This window comes from Phoxinus phoxinus (assembly GCF_949152265.1).
Source record: "Phoxinus phoxinus genome assembly, chromosome: 18".
NCBI classification, from domain to species: domain Eukaryota; kingdom Metazoa; phylum Chordata; class Actinopteri; order Cypriniformes; family Leuciscidae; genus Phoxinus; species Phoxinus phoxinus.
In genome coordinates, this window is record NC_136893.1 from 7,761,822 (window position 1) to 7,789,470 (window position 27,649).

Below are 27,649 nucleotides of genomic sequence, written 5' to 3' on the forward strand. Positions count from 1 at the left end.
ACAGTAATTGTTGTTGTTGGTTTATGAGTCTCATGTTTGGATGTGGTCCTCCTTGCACCCTTGGTCCAGCTCATTACCCATGATGTCTACGAACAGGGGTGGGAAAAAAAAAGAAGAAGAAGAAAAGCGTCTAGGTTTCATTTTGCTTGAGTGAGATAATTGAGCCCAAATTAGATGTGTCAAATGAAGAGATATGCAAACCGCTTCCTCGCAGTGGTGGTCTTTAAAAGCTTTGGCACTGGATGAAAATCACAAACATTTCTCCTGAACAAATGTGACACCCTTAACAGTTTCCCTGTGATGTTTTAACTAGGGAGCCATGGAGATTTCCAGCGGATGAGAAGTCTTGCACGTTTGAAACAGATGGTGGCTATGGCTTTACGCTCATTAGAGACGTCCTCATAAACCGAACCAAAACACCGCAGTAAAACACGAGACTACTTAAGCATTTCAAACCTACATTGAGGTAAACCTACGAAAACCTTGCATATTTCCCCTCAGACACCTGTTGAATCGACTCGAAACACGTTTTAATTCTCCTAACGAGTGAAGATTTTTCTGGCGTGCTTTGAAATAGAAACTCCTACTCATCAATTAAGGTGTTTAGCGTTAAATGAATTGTAGCGGCAGCTCGCAAAGAGTTAGCAGCTGCTGTCTTATCCTCCCGTAATACATCAATATGTCAGTTTAAGCCCTCTATGTACTTTAAAACGACATCATCGTGCTTATCTCGCGCTTTTCTATAGAAAAAACGGATTCGTCTCTGTAAACTGTAAACACTAAACACCTTTCCCGCTCTCGGCCTGACAAGATTAGAGTTGCAAAAGATTTCCTCAGTCGAAGGCACTTTGCTGACCGACACGAATCGCTCAAGCGGAAGTTTTCCAGATTACATGTTGATTCGCTAATCGCTGGCTGGCTGAACGCATCAAGGCAGCGACTTTTAATTGGTCCCTTTGTGGAAGCAGCGTTCCTGATTATGATGTCGCAATCAAGAGGGAATGTTCTGGGAAAACTTTCTCAACGCTTTTAAGTAATTGATAACCGAAGGCTCCCGCAGCACAAATCTGAGCGCAGCTGATCCAGCGAAATCCTAGCAAGAAATGCTGATCCGTGGCACGCCACACCAAAATGCAATCTTATCTCATACTAAAATGTGTGTCTGTGGTCTCGGGGTGTTTTTTTTTTTTTTTTTTCAGAGCATCAGATTTTTTCTGTAAAGGTTTTTATAGGGAAGGGGGCAGATGTGTAAGCAAGAAATGGTGTTTGAACACCAGGGGGCAGTGTTAACTTCAGGAAAACCTGAGCAGGGAAACCAGCGGCAGTCCGACAGGACTGAGGTGGATCTTCTCAACCAATGTGGGAATATGCCAAGAACATGGAGATCTTCATCGCACTGCAGCGTATGCATTATAAAAACAGCCCTGGAGTCATCCCATGTGAACGCAATCACGACTACTTCCTCTTTCACCTGTCGCTCTTACTAAATCGCTATGGTTTTGGGGGAAAGCACTTCATATTTCCAGTTCAGCACAACACCAGCAGTTCTCCAGTCAGCTCAGTCGACGCTCAGATAAATATTACATGAGGAACGGTAATAGCTGACACAGCCATTGAAATTTAATAGGTTACTTATTATGGACAAGAACCTTGACTTATGTCTCTGTTATGGGCCGTCAGCTAAACATATCCTTATTCAGGATGTTCATGGTTTTATAATATAATCTGTGTAAAAGTCAAAACTTGCCATAATTGAGTCTAAAAGGCTATATATAATATATTTTCTCATTTTCACGTCACATGCAGGGTGATTTTACCATGGGTAAGGGTGTTTAGGGGCTGAAATCGCCCTTACGCATGGTGGAATCACTATTACATTAAGGCAGCAAAAGTTAAATAAGACACCACTGTTTAATAGTCGTAGTCACATAATAATAATCATCATAATTTATTATTATGTTTCTTAATTATAACAATTGTCCTTACAATATATTTACAATAACAACAACAACCAAGATTATAATAATAATTGTTATTTAATAATAAATATACATAGAATTTGTTGTTAGAAATAAAATAAGAAATAATATGTATATTTCATGTGTATGATAAAAATAATAATTATATTTATTATTATTATTATTCAGTTATTTTTCTGAGTTCATTAACCTGCTTATACATTTACAATAATAGCCAACTAATAATTATTATGATTATTGTTATTATAAAATAATAATTTTATAATAGTAGTTATAATTATTATATTATAGTAATTATACAATAATATAAACATAATTTATTGTTATTAACATAATACAATAATATAAAAAAAATTATGGGTATAATAATAATTATAATAATAATAATTACACCATCAACGGCTATTATTATCTTTTTGTGTGTGTGTGTGTGAATATCTTATTCATTAACCTTTGTTGTATACAAGCAGTGGCTTCTATATAACATGAATTACTGAATTGACTGCACATTCAATATTATTAGTGTTTGTTTACAATGCGACTCATACAATGTGACATTGTCATACAAAGACAGTCATTTTCTATTTGGCATATAGTTGGATTTGTAAAATTGTATCTTAATGCAGTTACACTACATATGTAAATACAATTGTGCTGCACTGATTACTAAGACCATTATTTTGTCATGATGCACTCTACAGCGTTTCAAATAGAAATATGATGAGCTTCGAAACTGAATGCGATCGAGTGGGAGCGAAAGTCTGAATGGCTTATAGTGTGATACACATCTGAACAACATTCTCAGAATGTTGAATAAGCTTCTTTAGTTGCAATAATTACTGTGTGTTTCTCTTTCTTCAAGCTCCGCATTAAGCCGATGTGAGCAGAAGTCTCCACCTGATCGATAACTCCAGCAGTCAGGAATGTAAGAAACGTCAATAGTTAAAAGTTCACAGTGCAAAAAAAAAAAAAACATCTCTGGCCCAAATCAGCCAGGCACCCCCATTTAAAAGATCAGAGAGATGTGTGTCTACCCCTCTGTAGGACCTGTGTCACCTTGAAGTGCTCTTACTGGTGCCAGGGTAATTACTTAGAGAACATACGAGTAAAGGAGAAAGAGCTATTAATATAAAGCACGTTTCCCCCACACACCCCCTCGCTAAACCTTCAAAGAGCAGTTCAGTCAACGGGGCTCTAGTCTCTGAATGTTTGGGATGTTTATTTATTTTCTAAATAATTTTGCGGTGAATCATTGCAAAATGGCTACAGCTGTAATCACTAGATAAGTAGGAACCAACATGGCAGGTGTTTGGGCAGAGATAAGCAGGAACCATTGTGAGGAAAGACGATGCTTCCAGGAGGGAATGTTTTGGGGCTCGGATTCCTGTTTGATTTGTTACCTACAGCCCTCCTCGAGGGTAGGGAGAAGATAGGGCGAGCGGCTCCTTAATATATTTTCAGCAAAGTGTGTTTATACATCCTCCAGACGTATTCAGAGAGAAGTACTTTTTTTTTTTTTTAACCTGGCTGCCACGCTTGTCTTCTAGTGTCCAAGTGATGAACTGGGGGTCTGAAAAACTGTACACCACTGTAAAATATCTGTTTTTGTCATCGTCTTACACTCGTATTCAAATTGGCATGTTGCAATTATTTTACAGATGTTACAGCTACTATATAGTACAGTATCGTATATATATGGAACAAGGAATAGATTAATAAGACTGTAGATTGCCTGATTGATATACCCAAATGGAATAATATATCGTGTTTAAAGGTAGGATAGGACATTTTTTTATAAACACTTTTTGTTATACTGGTTGAAACTCTATTCACATCCTGATAGCAATCAATGATAGAAGTAGTTATATATTAAAACATGTACATATATCTTCTGTGGAAGTCAAAAAATGTTCGTCCAATCATTGCATTCGGTCTGAACGCAGTTTGACGAAAAGAGGAGGCGTGTTCCGGCGCAAACGTTCCCTAGCTGGAGCTATTTTACAGTTTGAGAAAACAATTCCACCACTGACCAGGAAACACCTAGTCTAAAGTCAGTGGCGCGTTATTCAGATGATATTTTAAGGGCGCATGCTTGGCCATAATGTGGCGTGTGCACAACGCGCATACACTTTGCTTCTCTCATCTACACAGACGCAGCAGTTCAAATTTTTGCAAACCGTACATAATTGCAAGGAAAAATATTACCACACGAGGGAAATCATTGTGGTGTCCATGAAGATGTGAAAAATAGGCATAAATCTATCTTACACATTTACCCAAATTATTCAGGCTAATTGTAGTAATGACGGAGCAAACCTGTTTGATCAATAGTGGCAAGACACATCGGTATATAAGGACATCTGACAAAGTGGGTTGTCCGTCAAGAACCAGGAAACTAAATTCTGAAGACTGCGAGAGATCACCTTTACCGTCATGAACCGGTGCGCCGGTCAAATCTGCCGTTATAATAGCAATCCACCATGGAACAAGCACGCCTGCTCTGAAAGGGAATGTGAGATGACGCTCTGATTGGTTTATTGCACGTTACGCCCAAACCACACCTATGAATAATGAAGCTACTTCAGACCAACACATTTTAGATTTGCGTTGGGCGCAAAAGTAATTTATCCCGCCGGTATAATAGCAACAGCGCCCGAGATCCGCCCACAAAGTTACTTGCGTTTCGCGTTTGATACTTGCGTTTCAGATCGTCAAAATACTCGATCGCCCGAACTGTTTAAACAACAACGATATGCTTAAAAAGGGGAAGTTTTTCCTTCGAGTTTTCCGTGTACAGACGACGAAAAACTATAGACTGAACAAGTAATACGCACGTGCATGACGTCATCGTTTTCACAGATTCAAGTTTTTATTGTTTACACGGAACAGACCGTTTAAAAAAACTTGCACTTTGAAACCTGTTTTCAAGTTTGCGTTTTCAGGCACCCAAAACGCCATCGTCGTGTAAACAACTTAAGGTTTTAGTTGAAAAAGATGTCGTGTAAACATCCCCTAAGTTTGGCTACGGTTTTCGGTCCTTTGATAAAGTAGTTTGTGAATTCTTCATCCCCGTCCTGTCTTCAACCCTTCCCACGATTCGACACCGCAACAATAAGCAGTTACCAGTTAAGATAATAAATTATTTAGATTAAACCAATATTTCTTGTTAATGTAGCTAGCCATGAACTATGGTGGATAACATACGTTATTCCTTACAAACAAGGTCAATTTGATGTCTTTAAATACTCTAAAACTAAAGTCGTTACAAGACTGCAGTTATTGCGCCTGAAACTTTTTGCCTTTTATTTTGTTTTGCCTTTGAAAAATAAGAACACAAGCCAGACAGGAATGCTGGACTGTGTACTGAAGCAGACAGAGATGGCTGGATCTTTAATCTGCTGTAGAGCTATGTGATGTTTTTCTTCATCGGCCAGCCTTTACAGGGAGTCACGGAGGGATTCCTGAAGCACTAACCCCAAAAAGTCAACTTTACTGAGAGTTACTCAGCTGATGAAGGCTGGAGCGGCATCTACAGAAGCAGCAATAAATACTTTATAGTTAAACTCTCACTTGATCTCTTTCTCACTGGGATACGAGAAGCAACAAACATACTTTGTGATCGTCTTTATCTAAATATGTGAAGTCTTATGCCTTGTGGTGTCATGAGCTTTTTAGATTTAAAAAAAGATTATTTTAATAATTGATTACGTTAAATTAATTAATTATTACTTTATATGAAATCAAAATCAAGTTGTATAATTATTGTAGGACAAAAAAAAGTGTTTGCTTCAGTGTTATTATTATAACAAAGTAAAACTAAAGCCATAAAAAAAACTTTTTTAATGCAATTATCACAAATTAGGGCCAGATATGAACCCAGATCATATTGCAAGCTAAACGTAAATCTGTACAATGAGACTAATATGTCTTGTAAATATAATGTGACACACACACACACACACACACACACACACACACACACACACACACATACTGGTACGGGTGCTTTATAAGGACTTTTCCCCCTAAAAAGATCCATCCTGGTTTATGGGGACCCACCTTTCCCTTTGTCATAGAGATTAATAAAAAATATTAAACTGCTCCTTATGGCATGGGGTAAAAATCTGACTGCTCAGAATTTAATTCTAATGAAACAGTCTGGTAATATGAAGACCTGACAAACTAAAGCACTGTAAGGACAGGGCAGGAGTGGGCGTTTCCTGATTTAATTATGATTTATGAGGACTACCCTGGTTTATCTGGACATCACTCACATACACACACACATCTGACCATTAATTATGAGGACTAACCTGGTATAACCTGGACTAACTTTACCCATGAGAGTGCCACATCACTTAAGTTTGTTTCAATACCAGCATATAGAAAAACAAAACAAGAAATTATCATCAAATTGTTCACACTGGCTTAAACTTTAAGAGAGATTTCAGAAAACTAACCTGAGTTTGTAATGTGAGATTTAACAGGTGTGAAGTGAGTGAAGAGCAAAGAGAGAAGAGGGAAAGTGAAATACGGAAATATTTTAGCTTTAAAAATTAAGAAAATAAAAAACCAAAAGGAGTTTACACTATTTAACCATCACTGACAAATGCATTCACCCACAAGTATTTTTCATATTTGAACCTTGAATGTCAGTCTTAATTTATTCATTAGATTTTAAGAAGTTTTGTCTAAAGATAGTTTTGAATAAAGCTAAATATTTCCAGTTGATTGGGTTTGGGTTTTGTTAATGTGAAAAGAGAAGATTGTTCAAGACTTGGTATTAGTATCTAAATGAACATTGCTGACCATTTGGGTTTAACTGTACATCTGTAACCATATGAATCATGCATACACACACAACCCTAACTAACCCTTGATTATGAGGACATTTTGGGTTTAACTGGACCTCTCACACACACACTCTCAAACACCTGACTAACCCTTGATTATGAGGACATTTTGGGTTTAACTGGACTTCACTCACACACACACTCAAACACCTGACTAACCCTTGATTATGAGGACATTTTGGGTTTAACTGGACCTCTCACACACACACTCTCAAACACACACAAACACCTGACTAACCCTTGATTATGAGGACATTTTGGGTTTAACTGGACCGCTCACACACACACTCTCAAACACCTGACTAACCCTTGATTATGAGGACATTTTGGGTTTAACTGGACCTCTCACACACACACACTCAAACACACAAACACCTGACTAACCCTTGATTATGAGGACATTTTGGGTTTAACTGGACCTCTCACACACGAACACCTAACTAACCCTTGATTATGAGGACATTTTGGATTTAACTGGACCTCTCTCTCACACACACACACACTCTCAAACACCCGACTAACCCTTGATTATGAGGACATTTTGGGTTTAACTGGACCTCACTCACACACTCTCAAACACCTGACTAACCCTTGATTATGAGGACATTTTGGATTTAACTGGACCTCTCTCACACACACACACTCTCAAACACCCGACTAACCCTTGATTATGAGGACATTTTGGGTTTAACTGGACCTCACTCACACACTCTCAAACACACACAAACACCTGACTAACCCTTGATTATGAGGACAAACTGGGTTTAAATGGACATCACAATTAACTCCACACATAGCAGGAGTACCTGTATTAGAGTTAACCATACTAAACCAAATCAACTATTCTACGTTAAAGAGTGAATTCACAAATGATTGTGCATCTTTTTGCTGCCACTAAACCTGTAAAAGTAATACGCACACCTAAGGAAATAGTGCTACAATGTGCTGTTGCTATATCAACCAACATATACACATGTGGTGCAAAATGAACCTGGTTGGAGAAAAGGATTAAAGATCAGCAAGTTTTACACTTCATAGAAGACTAGTTAAAGGACAATTAGATGAAGAAATGCAACTAGACAGCCAATAAAAACTAACAAAATTAAATTGAAAGGGCAATTTTTATTTTGCAAATGGTAAAAAAAAGGCTCAACAACTGAGGTCTAATAAGGCCATTATTAGAGATGCACCGATTGATCGGCTTGGGACCGGAATTGGACGATTTTCACGTGAACGGCCATGACCGGCGATCGGCCAGTCAGTCTGACATATACCGGTCAAACGCACTCTGGCGCCGCATGATTAACATCGCGCAACATCAGCATCACACGTGCACACGTAACGCACATGTAGAAAACCTCATGAATTACGTCAGTTTCACACCGCAAGCGTGAGAGGCGCGTATTTTTTTCGGCGTGCATGTTAATCAATGAGTGCATCACACCGGGAGCAGGACAAGCAGGAGCGTCGCGTGAGCAGCAGTGAAGCGCAGAGTCTATTTTTGCTGCGTTGCTCACACTCAATTAAAGTGAAAGCACACTTTTTTTGATGTGCAAAATAAATATGATTTCACACAAAAAGTGCCAAAAATGCACTGAATTTGCATGTCTAGTGTGTTTTAACAAGAACTGGAATAGGCTATGTCAGAAAAGAAAATGAAATGACTCAAAAATATTTATAGAAAATTCACCCATTTAAACTTGTTTTTATTATTCAGTTTGGGTAGAAGTATATGGTGTTTTATATAAAAAAAAAAACATATAGAAAATAAATGTGTGTGCTGTTCAGTGGTTAGAAAAAATGAAATCGGAATCGGCTAAAATCGGTATCGGCGGGTCAACCTCGGAAAAAATCGGAATTGGATTACAATACAAAATTGTAATCGGTACATCTCTAACCATTATGGGACTAAAGTGCATGAGGGAGTGTGCCTCAAAATGACCACAGCAACACACTGGAAATAAAACCAAATTAAATTGCCTTCCAGTAAATGCATGTATTTGTAAATTTCTTTCAAAACAGTGTTTTAATAAAAGTAAATAAAAGGATGTCTTGAACACTCTTCTGGCCCAAAAACACTTTAGAGAACAAAACCCACAGACATTAAAGGTTGTATCAGCGATTTCAGGCCCAAACATAAATGATCACATTCATCTAATCTTTCCTAACAATCCGCTAGCTGCCCGCCCCATAAGCATGCCGTCCAAAAACCGCGTCTCTGTAGGCAGCCTAGGCTCTGAGATCTGCACACAAAAACAATGGGTTTCACCAACCACCAAAACCAAAATAAACAGTGTTCCAACCAATCACCGACAGTTCCAACCAATCACCGCAAAATCTCAAACCACAACACCCCCACCTTTTGTGTGCAGATCTGAGAGCCTAGGCTGCCTACAGAGACGCGGTTTTTGGACGGCATACTTATGGGGCGGGCAGCTAGCGGATCGTTAGGAAAAATTAGATGAATGTGATCATTTATATTTGGGCCTATTTTTGGGCCTGAAATCGCTGATACAACCTTTAATGGAAGGCAACACTGATCTCTCGAAGAACTCTAAGATGATTTCTTTTTCAACATCAAACCTCGGTTCCTCACGAAATCCCTTATATTTTGGGCCGTTCTTTCTCTCAGAACAGGGTCCTCTGCAGTCTTGCACTGCTCACACTCTGCCTTTGTTGCAAGGTGTCCCTTTGAAATATGGACTCTGAAATGTTTCATGACAGCATTCACTTCATTTGGGCTCCATGGCCTTTTCACTATTCTCCTCAATTTGGTCTCTGTAAAACAAACAAACAAACAAACATACATATGTATACCTATACACCTATATGTATATACATGGAATAACTTTAATATACCCAAATGTTTAAATACCTCTGGTGTTCTCAGTTTCATCCTGATTCATTTGGCTTTTTCCTGAGGGGTAAAAAGCAACAATTAAAATGTATTCCAGCCCTACAATCTAAACAGTTTCGGACCATGTGAAATATCAGCAGATAAGCACACAGGGAAAACTAGTCTCTGGTCCTGTGTAACACGAAAAGGACCACTTTACACTGAAATGTTTTTTGGTGAACGGAGTAGTATTGGATGAGTTGATCAGAAAGATCAACACCTCCCATATTCTTGCTGTATTCAGTGACCGGGGTTGGGCATGGAATGGATTTGGTGTTCCAGCCTCCATCCTGAGTTCTTACCCTCCTCTGAACTGTGTTGCCAGAGAAGGCCGGGTGAATTGTGGAGCAGACAGAGACTTCCCGAGTGTCCATCCACTAAACGAAAACCAGAGGGCCGTCACGGATCCACCTGATGGTGCCCCTAGGATCCTTTTTGTTCATGGCATTTGTGGTTGTGCGGGGGCATCCTCGTCTCTGTTGTCCCTGTAGGTGCCACATGCTCCAAAGTTCATGCTGTAGAGATCCATGAATAGCTTTGGACTTGTGTAGAAGTTGTCTACATACACATTGTAGCCACTCCCTAGGAATGATTTGCTCATGAGGGACATAACCGAGTCGTATGCCAGTCCTACACCAGAAGCAAACACAGACTTCCCCGTGTATACAGCAAAGTCTAAAGTGTACCCAATGCTGCTGTCTGCCAGCACAAAAAGTTTGAAGCCCCACTTAGTTGGCTTCGCCTTCATATATTGCGTCATGCCAGTGTGAGCCTTTGTTGGCACCATCCTCTCGTCCACTGAAAGGTTCTGCCGTGGGCGATAAAATGCTCTGCATGCATGTTTGATGTCATCTAAAAGGGGCTTCAGACGAAACAGCCGGTCATAAGCTGGTGTCCCTCTCTTCCGGTCGTTGTGGACATCTTCATCAGGGTTGCTCATGTGGATGTTCCAGGAAATTACCTGCTACCTGTCACGTGCCATCACTGAGTGGGGAAACTGTTGGCTGAAAATGGTGTTTGTCCTCCAGTAGTCCCGGATATTTGTCAGTCTCACCAGTGCAAAAAAGAAAGTCAGTCCTAAATATTGGAAAAATTCTTCAACAGTTAATTTTTTCCAGGAATATTTTTTGCCAGTGGCAATGTTTTTTTTGCAGCGTCTGTGTATGTGTTATTACACAAAGTGGTTGCTGCACTGTCACTGACAAAAAGTTTGAAAAGGTCCAATGGTGTGTATATGGATGATGTCCTGGCTTTATTGTTGGGACGAACCTTTTGGGCACTGGAGGGATGTCTGGCTGACTCTTACTGTTCCATGATGGAGTTGGGGCTGCTGGCTGAGGTGATCTAGATCTCGACCTTGTGGATTCAGGACTCTGTCGACCCCTCAAGCTGCCGGATCTGGATCTGGATCTGGATCTTGACCTTGACCGCGCTCTCCCTCTAGACCGTGACTGCAGCCGTTCATGGCCTATTCTAGAGTGCGGATCGGGCCGAATTTTTCTGTCCGAGCCCGGCCCGCGTCCGACAGAGCAGTAAACCGAACCCGACCCGAGCCCGACAGGCATACAGATATTTATGTTCGAGCCCGACCCGAGACCGAAAGTTAAAATCCCGTTTTTTTTTATTCTCATACTAATGACACATGTACGTTTGTTTGTGTGGAAAGCCCGCTTTTATTAAGCAACTGAAAGGAAGAGATTCAGAAATGTCAATAGATGAGCGTTTCAGCGCCACGGCTACATAAACAAATTTCCGCACACAGGAAGACAGATGTTATGGTAATATTTTACATATTTTTTAATCACAAAAACGAACATTTGCATCAAGTGAAAGCATCAGGCACATTGGCTACCTACATTATAACCTGTTTTAAATTTAAAATGTTCAATGCCTTCGCGCTGATGTGACCGAGCCCGACCCGAACCCGAACATCATTTCTAAATATCTGTCCGAACCCGGCCCAGCCCGTCGGGTACCGGCGGGTCCCGTCGGGCTTGGGTCGGGTATCCATCCTCTAGCCTATTCCTGGCAGCTGCTGGGATGCTGCAGCAGAAGTGGGAGGCTGGGATGCTGCAGCAGAAGTGGGAGGCTGGGATGCTGCAGCAGAAGTGGGAGGCTGCGATGCTGCAGCAGAAGTGGGAGGCTGCGATGCTGCAGCAGAAGTGGAAGGCTGGGATGCTGCAGCAGAAGTGGAAGGCTGGGATGCTGCAGCAGAAGTGGAAGGCTGGGATGCTGCAGCAGAAGTGGAAGGCTGCGATGCTGCAGCAGAAGTGGAAGGCTGCGATGCTGCAGCAGAAGTGGAAGGCTGCGATGCTGCAGCAGAAGTGGAAGGCTGCGATGCTGCAGCAGAAGTGGAAGGCTGGGATGCTGCAGCAGAAGTGGAAGGCTGGGATGCTGCAGCAGAAGTGGAAGGCTGGGATGCTGCAGCAGAAGTGGAAGGCTGGGATGCTGCAGCAGAAGTGGAAGGCTGCGATGCTGCAGCAGAAGTGGAAGGCTGGGATGCTGCAGCAGAAGTGGAAGGCTGCGATGCTGCAGCAGAAGTGGAAGGCTGGGATGCTGCAGCAGAAGTGGAAGGCTGCGATGCTGCAGCAGAAGTGGAAGGCTGGGATGCTGCAGCAGAAGTGGAAGGCTGGGATGCTGCAGCAGAAGTGGAAGGCTGGGATGCTGCAGCAGAAGTGGAAGGCTGGGATGCTGCAGCAGAAGTGGAAGGCTGGGATGCTGCAGCAGAAGTGGAAGGCTGCGATGCTGCAGCAGAAGTGGAAGGCTGCGATGCTGCAGCAGAAGTGGAAGGCTGCGATGCTGCAGCAGAAGTGGAAGGCTGGGATGCTGCAGCAGAAGTGGAAGGCTGGGATGCTGCAGCAGAAGTGGAAGGCTGGGATGCTGCAGCAGAAGTGGAAGGCTGGGATGCTGCAGCAGAAGTGGAAGGCTGCGATGCTGCAGCAGAAGTGGAAGGCTGGGATGCTGCAGCAGAAGTGGAAGGCTGCGATGCTGCAGCAGAAGTGGAAGGCTGGGATGCTGCAGCAGAAGTGGAAGGCTGCGATGCTGCAGCAGAAGTGGAAGGCTGGGATGCTGCAGCAGAAGTGGAAGGCTGGGATGCTGCAGCAGAAGTGGAAGGCTGGGATGCTGCAGCAGAAGTGGAAGGCTGGGATGCTGCAGCAGAAGTGGAAGGCTGCGATGCTGCAGCAGAAGTGGAAGGCTGGGATGCTGCAGCAGAAGTGGAAGGCTGGGATGCTGCAGCAGAAGTGGAAGGCTGGGATGCTGCAGCAGAAGTGGAAGGCTGGGATGCTGCAGCAGAAGTGGAAGGCTGGGATGCTGCAGCAGAAGTGGAAGGCTGGGATGCTGCAGCAGAAGTGGAAGGCTGGGATGCTGCAGCAGAAGTGGAAGGCTGGGATGCTGCAGCAGAAGTGGAAGGCTGGGATGCTGCAGCAGAAGTGGAAGGCTGGGATGCTGCAGCAGAAGTGGAAGGCTGGGATGCTGCAGCAGAAGTGGGAGGACCCTCCTCAGCGGAAGAATGGGAGCTTTCCTGTCTGGCTCGGGTGGGTGGGCTGGTGTCTTCATTATCATGACTGTAAAACAAATAAAGCAAAATATTAGATCATACATATCAGATCAATTAGTGTTTTTGTATTTGATTTCTCACATAAGATAACAATGGCTGAGATTGCTACTGTACCCCCCAACCCACCACAGCTATAATATGAGCACTCTCTCCCCAGCCAAAAGGTGTGACCAACCCCCCACTACAACATCCTTGAGACATTCTCTCCACAGCTAAAAGGTGTGACCAACCCCCCACTATCCTTTGTTTGTCTGAGTTTACCTAGAGATACAAACAATGGCTGAGAGACAAAGTGTAATCCACAACTCTTACTACTCTGTAACAAACATAGAAAACGAAATACTACTTTTACAGAACTTATTATTACATATTTAGAAAATTTATATTTTATAATATTCGTTTTTTTTATATACTTTTACAGTAAATAAATAAATGGAACTTACTCTTCAGCAGTGTCTAGACCATCCTGGTAATCGAGTTCCTCATCAGTCAAATAGCTCTCTTCTCCAGAAAATCCATCATCCTCCATGGCATCAAAAAAGGCCAGCGCTTGATTTAGATCCATGTTTCTCAATCTCTGACGATCCATTATTCTCCGTGTATTCTTCAAAACTTGCGTCTCTCTGTGCGTCTCTCTCTCCCCTCGAAACCACTGTGCCGTGCGTCTCTCTCTCTCTCTCTCTCTCTCCACAATATCAGCCTTGGTTCATGCGTAATGACGCACACCAACGTGGACGACGGATCAGCCTGTCATTGGTCAACAACCTCACGCAAAGAATCACGTGATATCCAAAATGGCAGCTAGCATCGAGCTAGCGGCAAAAATGACAGAAAATGTATAAATTATGGACATCAAGTGGATAAAACTTGGATATAAGCGTTTGGATTTATTGCTGAAACACTCTAAAAGGACGCATAAGTTCCAGGCTGGATAGAAAAACTTCTGTAAAGGCTAGAAAGACACCAAAGACACCCCCGTGACGGCTAGCTCGTTAGCTTTCTGCTGCAAAAAAACGGTAAGAAAATCAATCAAATAATATAAATATTTATCGGAGGAGTCGTGTGGCGTCGTGGACGATGCCGTCGGGCTCAAAGGGTTAATGCAAATGGGTGGAGTGTCTGTTCCGGATGGCTCCTGGACGCCTTCCCGGGAAGGTGTTCCGGGCGCGTCCCACCGGGAGGAGACCCCGGGGAAGACCTAGGACACGCTGGAGAGACTGTCTCCCGGCTGGCCTGGGAACGCCTCGGTGTCCCCCCGGAAGAGCTAGAGGAAGTGGCTAGGGAGAGGGAAGTCTGGGCATCTCTGCTTAGACTGCTGCCCCCGCGACATGGCCCCGGATAAGCAAAAGAAGATGGATGGATGGATTTGTTTTAGACAAATATGCTTGCACTCTGTCACCAACTAGATATATTTAAATTAATGAAGGCCACTTTTCACTGGTAACAAAAGACATTTAGCATTATCAGGACCCACAAATATTCCCCCACTGCATTATATATATATAGTAGTTTAATGTAGTATTGACACTAAAACTCTGTAAACTTGATTGTTTCCCCTCAAACAGTAACTTTTATTTTTGGGTGTCCTATACACAATACATATTGTCACTATCCACAATATATATTGTTGCATTTTTGTATTGCGATACATTGCTTAATTGACAGCCAATCGGAATCAATTCTGCTATAACATGCTTCAATATATAAGCGGCAGTCAAAGATGCGATCACAATAAACAGAACGTTACCGTCTGCTGGTTGGACCCTAACACAGTTATGGTTAGTGTGAATGGGCCTTAACAGTTTACATCTCTGTGACTGAAAGTCACAAAGCATATCCAGATTGAAAAGTGTGCATATTGGGTCTACAGCTTATCCACAATAAAGAAGCAGCCGACACATACCCAAAGCAACATCTTTTCCTCAAACCCTATCCCTGACATGACGGTCCTCGTAGTGGAGAACTGTCCTTACATTTCAGGTCAGTGTCATGCCCATCCCCCAACGCACGAGTTATGAAAATGAATGAACCGAGCAAGGTACATTTTACTCGAATTTGAGACGTCACAACAGGGTCTTTAAGACGACAGTCCACGTCAACCAGTCTAGTATGGTGCCCAACCATCCTACACTTAACATTGCCTGTGTCAAAGAGAAGAAAACAATGAAGGAACATGCGCTCACTTACTTTCTGTTTCACTGATGAGGAAGGATTCACACTGCATTCAGTCACAGCCACTGATGTCTCGTCACACAATTCCTGTAATTATGAGAAAGACAGGTACAACACTGAGGCAAGGATGTTTGCCAATTGGTCACCGCAACTAATTCTAGTATCAGTCTAAATATCTAGTGTCCCTTTCATTGCTCCGTCGTGCACAAAGCAGACATGCAGAATTTAAAAAAAATAATCTGCATCATATAAAAAACTAACATTCATGAAATACAGAACATGGTTGACTTTCAGTGATAAATTATTTAAGAGACTCACCCTTAAACGCCAAGGCCAAGAGGAATCCCCATAGTTGTATGTGACCTCCTCATCTGGAAAGATATGTCTTATACTAAACAGACACAGGTGTGGCCTTCCGTCAACAATGACTGTCTTGACTTTGCAATTTGGATCATTCACCAGTCGTCCAAGTGAATGTCCACCGTACTCTTTTGTTGCATCTATGCTGTGATAAAAATAGTGCAGTAAGAAACTTAAAACATAGACACACACTGAAACATACGGTTCTAACTGAACATTTGGGTTAGGCTAACCTTGGCCTATTTAACCTATATTCAAATACACATGGTTAAAGTTAACTTGACTTCCTAAGAATTTAATAGGTCAGATGATCCACTTAAGGTAAAAAAATAATACCCCAGTTGAAAAATAACCATGTTATTGATTATCACTAACTAATAAGTTCCTCATGTTATGAGAACCATAGCAAATCTGCTATTGTAATAGTGCTGCACGATTAATCTTATCGCAATCGTAATCGCGATGTCAAGCCTGTGCGATTATATGACGCAAAATGCTGCGATTTTGTGTAAAATAAACAATGGGCTGGTACGCAATTAACGCAGCATCTGTTATTTTTTGTCATCCTTTGGCTAGTGTTACATGATAATGCTCTCATGCGATTGCTTAAAACCATTAATGCGAGACAAGTCAAAAGAGAGCGCGCTGATTCGCTGAATGTCCGACTGTGACTCATAGAAAGACATGCGCCAGAAATACAGTTCTCTTTCGCGCTTGAACGAACAATAACACACAATTATGCCAAAATGTCGTTTGTCGAGTATCTTCATAACATAAGAGCAGTCTTATGATGGACGTATAGAGTTGTGAGAGAATGAGGCGCATGTGAGATCCGCGTCTCTGTCAGCAGCGGCTGCTCTTAAAGGGCCAGCAGCCAAAGCTTCCTGTCAGTAAAGTAAATCAAAGAACAAAGGGGACAGAGAAAATTACTCACTGCTCTTGACTAAAGAACTTATGTAGCTTTAATAAGGATTAGTCTATTTATTATGTTTGATAACTTTATTAAATTTCTGTATACCTGAAAGAAAGGGAGGGCACAGGTAAATATGACATTTATTATGGGTTTATGTGAGGATTATTTGAAGTTCACTTAAATTAAAAGCTGTTATATTTAATGAAGTCTAATAAATGTTTTTTTTATTTTTTATTATAGCTTTCAATTGTAATGATGGAATCACTGTAATGTTGGATGGCTATAATTAATGTTTTTAATGGGGGTGGATTAATTTATATCCAGACATCAATGGCTTCGATGTTATCAATCATTTAGTTGTTGTTGCTAGTTTGAGTTGAGAAATACACATTTCAGAATTATCACTAATCTGTGTGTGCATTTTGCTTTAGATCCAAGCAAGTAGACTCATGAAACCATTTGTTTATTATATCGCAATTGCATATTCCAATTGCAATATTGACCTCAATCGCAATATGACATTTCCCCCAAATCGTGCAGCCCTATATTGTAATAATAATAATCATCATCATAATCATAACTGTTTTTATTAGAATGACATGCAACTAGTTTGCTCTGAATATGAACCAAAAATAAATAAATAAACCAAAAAAGAAACAGCCAGCTTACCAATAACTGGTTCCATTCCATGTGAAGTCAAACAAGTAGTTGCCTTGAACATCTTTAACATGTTTACTTTGAGAGAGAATCCCACGGTATTCAACAACAAAGGTGGATGGTTCAATGTGCTCAAGTGCAAACACACCTCTCCCTAAAAGAGCAAAATAATATATAATAATACAAATAAAACATGAATCCAAGTGCACCTATATGTTACACAGCTAACCAACCTATCCTTTTAAAGAGTTAAATCCTGTAAAACTGTGTAATGTATAAATGTAATATGAGGTGCAAGAAAAAAAAAAAAAAAATAAAGAAAAAAAAAAAAAAATCAAGCATTGGTTTTCACTGTGATATAGTCTACTAGTTGAATTTGGTTGTAACCAAATTAGGTACAACAAATAAAATAAAAATAAATACTTAACTATGTATACAGAGAATAATGTTTACATTATTCTCTGTATACATAGTTAAGTATTTATTTTAAAATAATAATAATAAAAAAATTGTTTAAAGTTTTTTTTTTTCCATCTCTTAACCTTTATGAAAAAATTAGCGGCTTACCCAAGGGTAAAATGTGTGAATTTGAAAGATCATGTCCAGACTGCCAGCAATAGGCCTACTTTTCATTCTTACAAGTGCATGCCTACTTTATGATTTGATTTGCCTGCAGTCTGAACATAGTCAAATTGCCTTGTGGTGCACAATTTACCTTTGAATGTGTTGATTTGTCGTCCCTCAATGAAGGCTTTGTCTTTGCCCGACAATATGTGTTCTTTTGCATCCTGCTCAGGTTTTATTCTCTTCTTTCTTAACATGTTGACTGAAAACATTCCAGACAACATAATTAGTATGTGTGTATATATATAAATATATATATATATATATATATATTAGATAGATAGATAGATGCTTTATATACAGTACATTATTGTCAGACTGTAGTCTATATCAATAAATACAACATTTTACACATAAATAGTTGATAAGTGAGGTTTTGAGGCTTGCTACTTATGATAAGAAACAGTCTCCGATTTCAAATTCAGTCCATTTTAATACCATTTTATCACTCTTTAATGTGGCGCCGCAGATCAAACGAAGCTAACTAAACTCGTTACTTAGAAAAATTAACTATAGAGAGAAAGTTTTAGAAAATGTTACATGTATTACACCTGATTTACATTAAAATAATACATGTAAAATCAAATTGGAAATAGAATCGAAAGAATGTGAATTAAAATTGAATCATAAAATGTCTGCTAATATCCAGCCCTAAAATGAATAAACTAAATATTTTTTCAAGTCATTCTAATGACAGTAACATTACATTAATGAAAGTATACTTTTACATTAATGAAAGTATACTTTTACATTAGTTTCGTTTCTGTTTATTTAATAGATTTCTGTATCTTACTGTATTAAACTGTAAATTCATCCACTCAACTTTACCAGTCATCATGATGACATGACAACATAGATTTGATTTATTTCAAAATGTAAATTAATTCTCTCATAGCATCCATGGAGATGTATCTTTCATCAACTAATACTAATACTTGTATGTGTCTATGAACAACAAGAGAATTTCGTTTAAGTACCAAACAAAACAAAAAACGTGAATAGCATGTTCAAGTTGTTTGGAGACGCCATTTTAACTGCTTATGGACTTATATTAGCCCGATTAATGGCCACGTTTAAAGTAATGTAACTAACGTTATTCAAAACTGTCTGACTCATGACACTTAACTCCACAAAGGTAGAATATATAAATAAACGCACTTACCTTCCTCGTGATTTAAAGTGAAAATCTCCCACTATAGCTCGTCAACTTCGCTCGAATTCTGCTAATTAATCTTTCATGATGATGATTAACCTTCAGATTAATCCATAGACAGTGGATTAATCACACCGTCACACCACACGTCTGCGATAGAAGATCAGAGGCGCAGGCGCGCTGACTTTGACGGATGTGAAATGCAGCCAATCACTGACGAGGATTCCAGCAGCCAATCACTGACGAGGATTCCAGCGTTCCACCAATGAATCGCGCTTGAGCGTGGTCTGGGTGTATTAGCGTCGAATTTCACATAGACAATCACTGACGAGGATTCCAGCGTTCCACCAATGAATCGCGCTTGGGCGTGGTCTGGGTGTGTGAAATGTGTATGATACTGCAGTAGCGTCGACTTTCACATAGAGGGAGATTATACACTCTGAGCATACACTGGCACACACTGAAAAACGGGTACAACGGATTTATAAGGACATATTGAGAAAAAGCGGGAGGTGGTTAGGCGCAGCCTGATAAGCCTTTCTACACTGCTCGACTTATGAGGACATTAGTGCTGTCCTCGTAGTTACGGTATGTCCTCATAGAGTCGGTATGTATCCATGGTTTTTGTCCTCATAATCCGGTCGCACCAACGCACACACACACACACACACACACACACACACACACACACACACACACAATAATACCACCTGACAACGTACACTGATACTCTGATAGTATTTTTTGGGTAAGAAGACCTACCGGTATGTTTCTTTCTGGTAGTGTCTTTGTTCAAAATAAAAATGCCTGGCTGAAAAATATTCATAAAATGTCTGCATGAATTTTCTTTCTGAATCTACCTTACAGACTTGGCATTCTAGAGTTTGCGGGTTATTATTATGTACTGCTTTTGACAAAAAGTTCTTGCATACTTGAAACAACACCAACATGCAAAAATACAATAACAATGAGTGGTTTAGCCTTGGTTACCATAGAAACGCAAGTAAGGTTTTCAGAGGTATGATGAAAATAAGACCTGAGGTCCAGATTTATCAAGTGTCTCTATTAAGCAAATGTTGCTGTTGCCATTAGCCACCAAGTGAAGAGCCACGATACACCTACCTTCAGTGTTCAAAACAAGCATTTTGAAATGTTGAAAAACTGGCAAGTGCATTTTCTTTTTTGCACATAGCAATTTAGTCAGCACCTGCGCTCAGCTGTTATTGGTTCTTTAAAGGATCTCAGGTCACGTCGTTCTAAATCTATATGATTCTCTTCCTTCTGTTGAACAATGAACACAAAAGGATTTTCTATGATACTACAAATAATGGGGACTGAAGCTTTCAAGCTTCAAAAAGAACCATAAAATATCATAAATGTAGTCCATTTGACTCACACGTTCGTATATATATGTGTCTTTTGAAGCCATGCAATATCTTTGTTTGACAAACAGACAAAAATGTAAGTCTTTGGAAAGTTCATAAGAGTTCACGAGAGAAGTAGAAGTCTGTTTGTTTTCTAAGTTTCAACAGATCTTTTGAATGAAACCTCTCTCTGAACGATTCGTTCAGTAATCTGACTGATCACTGACTCTTCACTAACTGACTGAACGTCGAACTGATTCAATGTCAAATCCAGTCACAGCAGTAAACAGCTCATTGGAGGTGAAGAGTAGCAGTGAATAACAAGTTCAGTTTCGGTTTGTTCCTCGGATAAAGCTTTGAAATGAGATTTGAAATGTAATGCACAAGTCGTGAACAATTTTGAAGTAATTTTTTTCAAAGTCGGAAAGCTCCAGTCTCCATTCTAAAAAACAAACAGTATGTTAAAATGTAGGGCTGTAAACGATTAATCGCGATTAATCGAATCCAAAATAAAAGTTTGTGTTTACCTAAGTGTGTGTATTGTGTATAACTATTTTGTATATATAAATACACACACATGCATGTATATATTTGAGAAATATTTGCATTTATATACTGCATATATATTTTTATATGATTTAAATTATATATAAATATAACTATTTTATATATAAATACATTTTTTTTCTTAAATATATACATGCATGTGTGTGTATTTATATATACAAAATAATTTTACACAATACACACACATATATTATGTAAACACAAACTTTTATTTTGGATTGAATGTCTCATTGTGTGTGTTCCCCTGAGAAAAAAGTCATGCAATATTGGAATATAGACTGAGAGAATTCCAGAAATGTAATTGTTGGGAGAACTATTCATTTAATACTAATACCAATAATAATGATATATATATATATATAAACATGCATTAAGCTAAGGACTGTGACTCTTTCACACATGTGTGTGGGTGTGTGTGCAGTGAAAAAAATGGATGGTCAAAGTGACAAAAGCACAAACTTTCCAGCCACATAATGGCCCCCTCTCTGTTTAAGTTGATATACCACAGAGTGCGATAACACTGTGATATTGTGCACCTAAAGAGGCCAGGAATTAATCTGAGGCAGCACTTCAGCCAAATTGATCAATTTCAAACAAGCACTCGAGTTTCTGCGAGGACTGAGACGCAGTCTACAGTACATCAGTGGGGGGCACATAATGACTCTCGGAAGCAGGTGAGGGGAAATGTTTCCACAGGAGACTCTTTGCTTCTCACTAAGAAACTGTGAGTGGTTGCCACTGAAGTAATGCTCTAAAATTCTCTCTGCTGGCAAAATATAAAAGGAAACAGCTGAATATTATTATAGACCTGAGGTCCAATGACTGTCAGATAATGCCTCGCGCCTTTCTACCTTGCTCTCTGCAAGTTCAGGATTCAATTTAGGACAGCCTTGACCGAGGGTGAAGGGTTCACTTGACACACGGACCTCAAGGTGGACGTGTCTATTAACTGTGCCTTTTAATCATGGTGTTTTTCCTCCTTGAAGGATAGGTCTTCTAAAAAGAAACATTCTGTAATTATTAACTAACCTCATGTCATTCCATCTCTCAAATACTTGTTCCACATATTCCAAAGGTGAATTATGTATGAGAACCAATGCAGTCAAATCTGGTGCGATGGGTTGAGGTGACATTTTCCAGTGTGAATGAGTTTCGCGTGAGATTATCAGTGAATAATTGATGTGAATTTAGGAAATATTTTAATAAGTTCCATCACAAAATCTAGTGTATGATTCCAAAAGACTTGTATTACAGTGCACAAATCGTGCAGACTAAAAAAAAATTATAGATTGTTGTGCCATAAAGAATTGCATTGAGAATGCCTTTTAAATTACATTTCAATTCCTGACTTTGAACTGAGGTAGCAAAACAGAATGCATTTATTTTGGTCTTACAGTTTGACAGACAGACAGACAGACAGACAGACATATAGACATATAGAACGACAGACAGATACTAGACAGACAGACAGACAGACAGACAGACAGACATATAGAACGAAAGACAGATAGAATGACAGACAATAGATAGATAGATAGATAGATAGATAGATAGATAGATAGATAGATAGAACATACAGACAGACATACATATAGAACGAAAGACAGATAGAATGACAGACAGACAGAAAGACAGACAGACAAACAGATAGACAGACAGACAGAACGACAGACAGATAGATATAGACAGACAGACAGACAGACAGACAGAAAGATAGACATACAGATAGATAGACAGACAGAACGACAGACAGACATATAGAACGAAAGACAGATAGAATGACAGACAGACAGATAGACAGACAGACATACAGATAGATAGACAGACAGAACTACAGACAGATACAGTTGATACAGACAGACAGACAGACATAGAACGAAATACAGATAGAATGACAGACAGACAGACAGATATATCGATAGACAGACAGAACGACAGACAGATACAGTTGATACAGACAAACAGACAGAAATATAGAATGACAGACAGATACTAGACAGACAGACAGACAGACAGACAGACAGACAGACATATAGAATGAAACACAGATGGAATGACAGACAGACAGATAGAATGACAGACGATAGATAGATAGATAGATAGATAGATAGATAGATAGATAGATAGATAGATAGATAGATAGATAGATAGATAGATAGATAGATAGATAGATAGATAGATAGATAGATAGACAGACAGATAGAATGACAGACAGGCAGACAGACAGATAGAATGACAGACAGACAGACAGACAGACAGATAAAATGACAGACAGAGAGACAGACAGATAGAATGAAAGACAGATGGAATGACAGACAGACAGACAGAATGACAGACGATAGATAGATAGATAGACAGACATACATACAGATAGATAGACAGACAGACAGAACGACAGACATATACAGTTGATACAGACAGACAGACAGACAGACATATAGAATGACAGACAGATACTAGACAGATAGACAGACAGACAGACAGACATATAGAATGAAAGACAGATGGAATGACAGACAGACAGACAGACAGACAGACAGACAGACAGACAGATAGAACGACAGATATAATGACAGACAGACAGACAAATTTGGAATGAATTATTCATTTTAGATGGCTGTGCCTGTGACCAAAGTGAAGAATTTCTTTTGATGCACAGACCTCAAGGTGGATGCGTCTATTAATTGTGCCTTTTAATCAAGTCATTTTTGCACATTATGTCAGGCCGGGCGTCTCAGCGGTGTAGAGATCTGCCTGGACGCTTCATCTCCCATGATAAAGAAATCGATTTATCCTGCCTTTCATCTTCAATGCCAGACACTCCAATAAAGTTGTGCTATATTTTTGTGTGTTTGATAGCTTCATACGCCGCTGCTTTGAAGCTCCCTAAACATCATTTTTCCAAGCGAGAAGCTCACCCCTGTCTAACTCGACTCGGAGCTGCATTGGTGTTGAGCCAACCTGTCTACTCTTTAGCGCAAGAAAGCCATGTTTTCCACTAATTGGGAGGTCTGTGCTTGGCATATTAATGGCTGACAGCTTCTAAGGTTTGTGTTAATATTCTGGACATCCCTACAGCATCACCCAAATAAAACCAGCTTCCTTCTGAGAGAGAGAGAGAGAGAGAGAGAGAGAGAGAGAGAGAGAGGGAGAGAGAGAGAGAGAGAGAGAGAGAGAGAGAGAGAGAGAGAGAGAGAGAGAGAGAGAGAGAGAGAGAGAGAGAGAGAGAGAGAGAGAGAGAGAGAGAGAGAGAGAGAGAGAGAGAGAGAGAGAGAGAGAGAGAGAGAGAGAGAGTACAGCACACGCAAAACGAGATCAGAATGGTAATAGCATTACAAAACTCTGCCGTGAGTCGTCCAGGGTTTATGTTTTCCAAGGTTACGTCCACGCTGAGACAGACTTCAATATTGAGGAACAGAAGCGACCTGAATGCCATGCGGGCAGATAAAACCCTGAAAATAGCATGTCTCTGATAGCGTGCCTGAAGCCCATAAAGACTCAAGATGGCCGACGCAGTGACCATGTGCAAGTGCAATGTGTGTGGGCTTGTCTTCCTTGTCATCTCCTGGTCCCTTTGAGTGGATTTGGCATGGCAAGAAGGAGTTACAGATGGCAAGAAAGGCATGCATGATGAACACACACACACACACACACACACACACACACACACACACACACACACACACACACACACACACACACACACACACACACACCACACACACACACACACACACACACACACACACACACACACACACACACACACACACACACACACCACACACACACACACACACACACACACACACACACACGTTTGTGGTTCCTCGTTCAGCCCATCGTACAGCCAGAGAAACTCACATGCGTGATGAGTCTTTTGTCAACACCCACGCAGCCAGAACACACACAGGATGCCATGCCTCCACACATGCTGCGTGATCGCTCTTTGTTTTAAGTAATTATCTTTTTTTCAGTGCGACTGCTTCGTTTCTTTACTTTGATTATGTGTGTGTGCATGACAAGTCTCTGAGCTAGAAAATTGATGTTGTTTTTCTCAGAGATAGATGAACTCTGTTTATTCAATTTTGTCAGAGTCTATTCTAAAAATGTTAAACTGTGACAAAATCGTGCAGAGTGTTTTGGAAGGTTGCAAGGGGGTTTTCTACTTGCCCAAGTCATCATAGTCCTGAATCACTACTATATTCATCTACCAGAAAGAATACTATGGTTATTTCATGGTACACTGGTAACTATATTGTATCTCCATGATACTAATTACAAAAAAAACATGGTATTACCATAGTATCTGTAAATTACCACACCACTCAGCATCATGGCAAGTCTTGCACTGCCAAGCACCCTTACATTGTCTTCAGAAAAAATCTCTGAAAAGACAGATTCATTTATTACCCAAAGGAAAGCCCTGCTAATTATCATTCTAAACCATTCAGTTCAAACCATTGAGCCATTTTAAAATATATTAAAGGCAGGGAAGGCAATTTGTTCCAGATTTTTTTTGTTTGTTATTCTGGTTGAAAGTCTCTTCACATCCTGATAGCAATCACCAAGTTAAGTGGTCTAAATGTATTTATATACGTATATATTTTCTGTGGTAGGTCCATAAAATGTTCATCCAATCATTGATTTCGGTCCGAATGCAATGATACGATGTCTTACCTGCCTGTCAACGCATGTATTTCCATACCTCCGCACACCTGCTCACGCACACATCACACATCACTGGCTGTTTCATGCTATGCAGAGTTAGAGAGACATCAATCACAGTTCCTTCTGAACCAAAACAACAAGCATGTTGTGTTCACGCCATAACTACTGTTATACGCGGAGCGGTTTGCGACTCAAATTTATGCGTTTCAATGTCAACACTATCAACGCCGAAATGAAACTGCAGCAGTCAGGTGGTACAAGTGCTCTTTAAGTTGTTTACGTTCATTATTATTGTAAAGTCATGTGCTTTGTGACATGAGTATGTTTAACGTAAGTGAGATGCTCTGAAGGGAGGATGGGATCTCATGCTTTCAAAGCTAACTCGCTATTGCTAACAGCTCCGAAAATTGCCCTACTCTGCCTTTAAAGTAGCCACTCAGTATTCAGGGAGGCAAGCACAGTAGAAGAGGACCACTTCCTGCGAATGTATGGTGGCCTGGCGAGACCATAAAGCAGGGGTCTGTGGATTACACGGGATAAATCCGAGTCTCTCAGAGACACGCTGACTGCTGCTTGTCAAACACACACCGAGGGGGAACGTTTGGAGCTCATCCAGGCTTTTGTGCTTGGATGATTTCCAGGATTTCCTCCCTGCACCATATTTCAGTACATGGATCAGTGTTTAGTGTAAACTGACGACAGACTCTTATCATGTTCATCAATTATTTAGATGACTTCAACATGGACTGAGTGTCAGTATAAAGGAGGGGCGGGGAAGAATATTCTGCTTGAATGACTGAATCATTAGGGCTGAAATCAAATTACTTTTTCATTCCGAATCTCAGAGGAAAAATTCATTACTTCGATGTTGCTCTTTCATTGGAGACTTTATGGAATTCTCAGATGATTCATTTCAAAGATCAAATTCTTCTCAGATTTTTTTTCTTGTAAAATCCCGTAGGAGAAATAGAAATTGATGGAAATGAGACGATCGTTAAGAGAACTTAAGAGTACGACTATATAATTAATGTGCACTGCACACTTTTTGGAGAAAATTGATGAGAAATGTTGATAATAGAATTTCTTGCCTTTAATAGCAAATCTTGGGAAATCTGAACACAGCTTGAAATATTGTTGAGATCTCTTGTGAAACTGTAAAGGAGATAAAGGTGAGATTACTGAGAAAAATCAGAGAAGAAGCTTCAGGAAACATCTCAATACACTCTCTGCGGAGATGTCATTGCTGACAGAGAGAAACAAATGAGATTTGTGATGAACATGTTTCTAATGAAATTATTTACTTCCAATATTAGTTGACTTCTAATATAAGCTAAGAAATGACAAGGCAAATTTGATAAAGATCAGTGCTATTTTAGTTTTATTATCGTTTATTCATATTTTTAATGAGCTTTTATATGTTTAGTTTTCATGTTAATTCTATTTTTTATTTTTTTTAGAAATGTATGTTCTTTTGTAAAACATTTTTTAAATATTGCAATTTAGGTTTAATTTATTAGTTATTTATTAGTGTTACATTTTATTTATTGCCAGTTAATAATTTTAGTGCTTCACCGTACAACTTATTTCAGTTTAGTGCCAAGGCAATATTTAGCCTACATTTTCCATTTAAAGTTTTTTAACTAATATTTATATTTTATTATATCAGCATATAGCAAGTCATTTTTAAGTAACATTTTTAGTTTTCATATTATTCTTATAGCATTTTTCATTAATTTGTTGTATTATTTTGTCATTTTTTTTAAATATTGCTATTTAGATTCAATTTATTAGTTATTTATTAGTGTTAGTTTTTAATTATTCCCAGAATAACTTTAGAGCTTTAATTTACTTTAACTACAGTTTAGTGCCAAGGCACCATTT

The 27,649-nt window shown here is 39.7% G+C and overlaps 2 protein-coding genes across 4 annotated transcripts in view; both read right to left on the reverse strand.

Annotated features, from left to right (window-relative positions):
• The window catches only part of LOC306985444 (carbohydrate sulfotransferase 11), a 96,519-nt gene that overhangs the window by 41,567 nt on the left and 27,303 nt on the right, over positions 1-27,649 (reverse strand). The gene's annotated exons all lie outside the window — the stretch shown is intronic.
• LOC306985967 (histone-lysine N-methyltransferase set-1-like) lies at positions 9,292-18,211 on the reverse strand. Of its 2 annotated transcripts, XM_079588798.1 has the most exons (6): positions 18,105-18,211; positions 17,402-17,543; positions 15,778-15,964; positions 15,475-15,546; positions 9,708-9,749; positions 9,292-9,610 (listed from the first exon to the last, which is right to left on the reverse strand). In XM_079588798.1, exons 1-5 carry the CDS (start codon positions 18,208-18,210, stop codon positions 9,735-9,737), a joined length of 522 nt encoding a protein of 173 aa, XP_079444924.1. In that variant the 5' UTR covers position 18,211; the 3' UTR covers positions 9,292-9,610; positions 9,708-9,734. The 2 variants fall into 2 exon arrangements, with proteins under 2 accessions (XP_079444924.1, XP_079444923.1); XM_079588797.1 differs by lacking the exons at positions 9,292-9,610; positions 9,708-9,749 and having other exon boundaries at positions 14,729-15,546.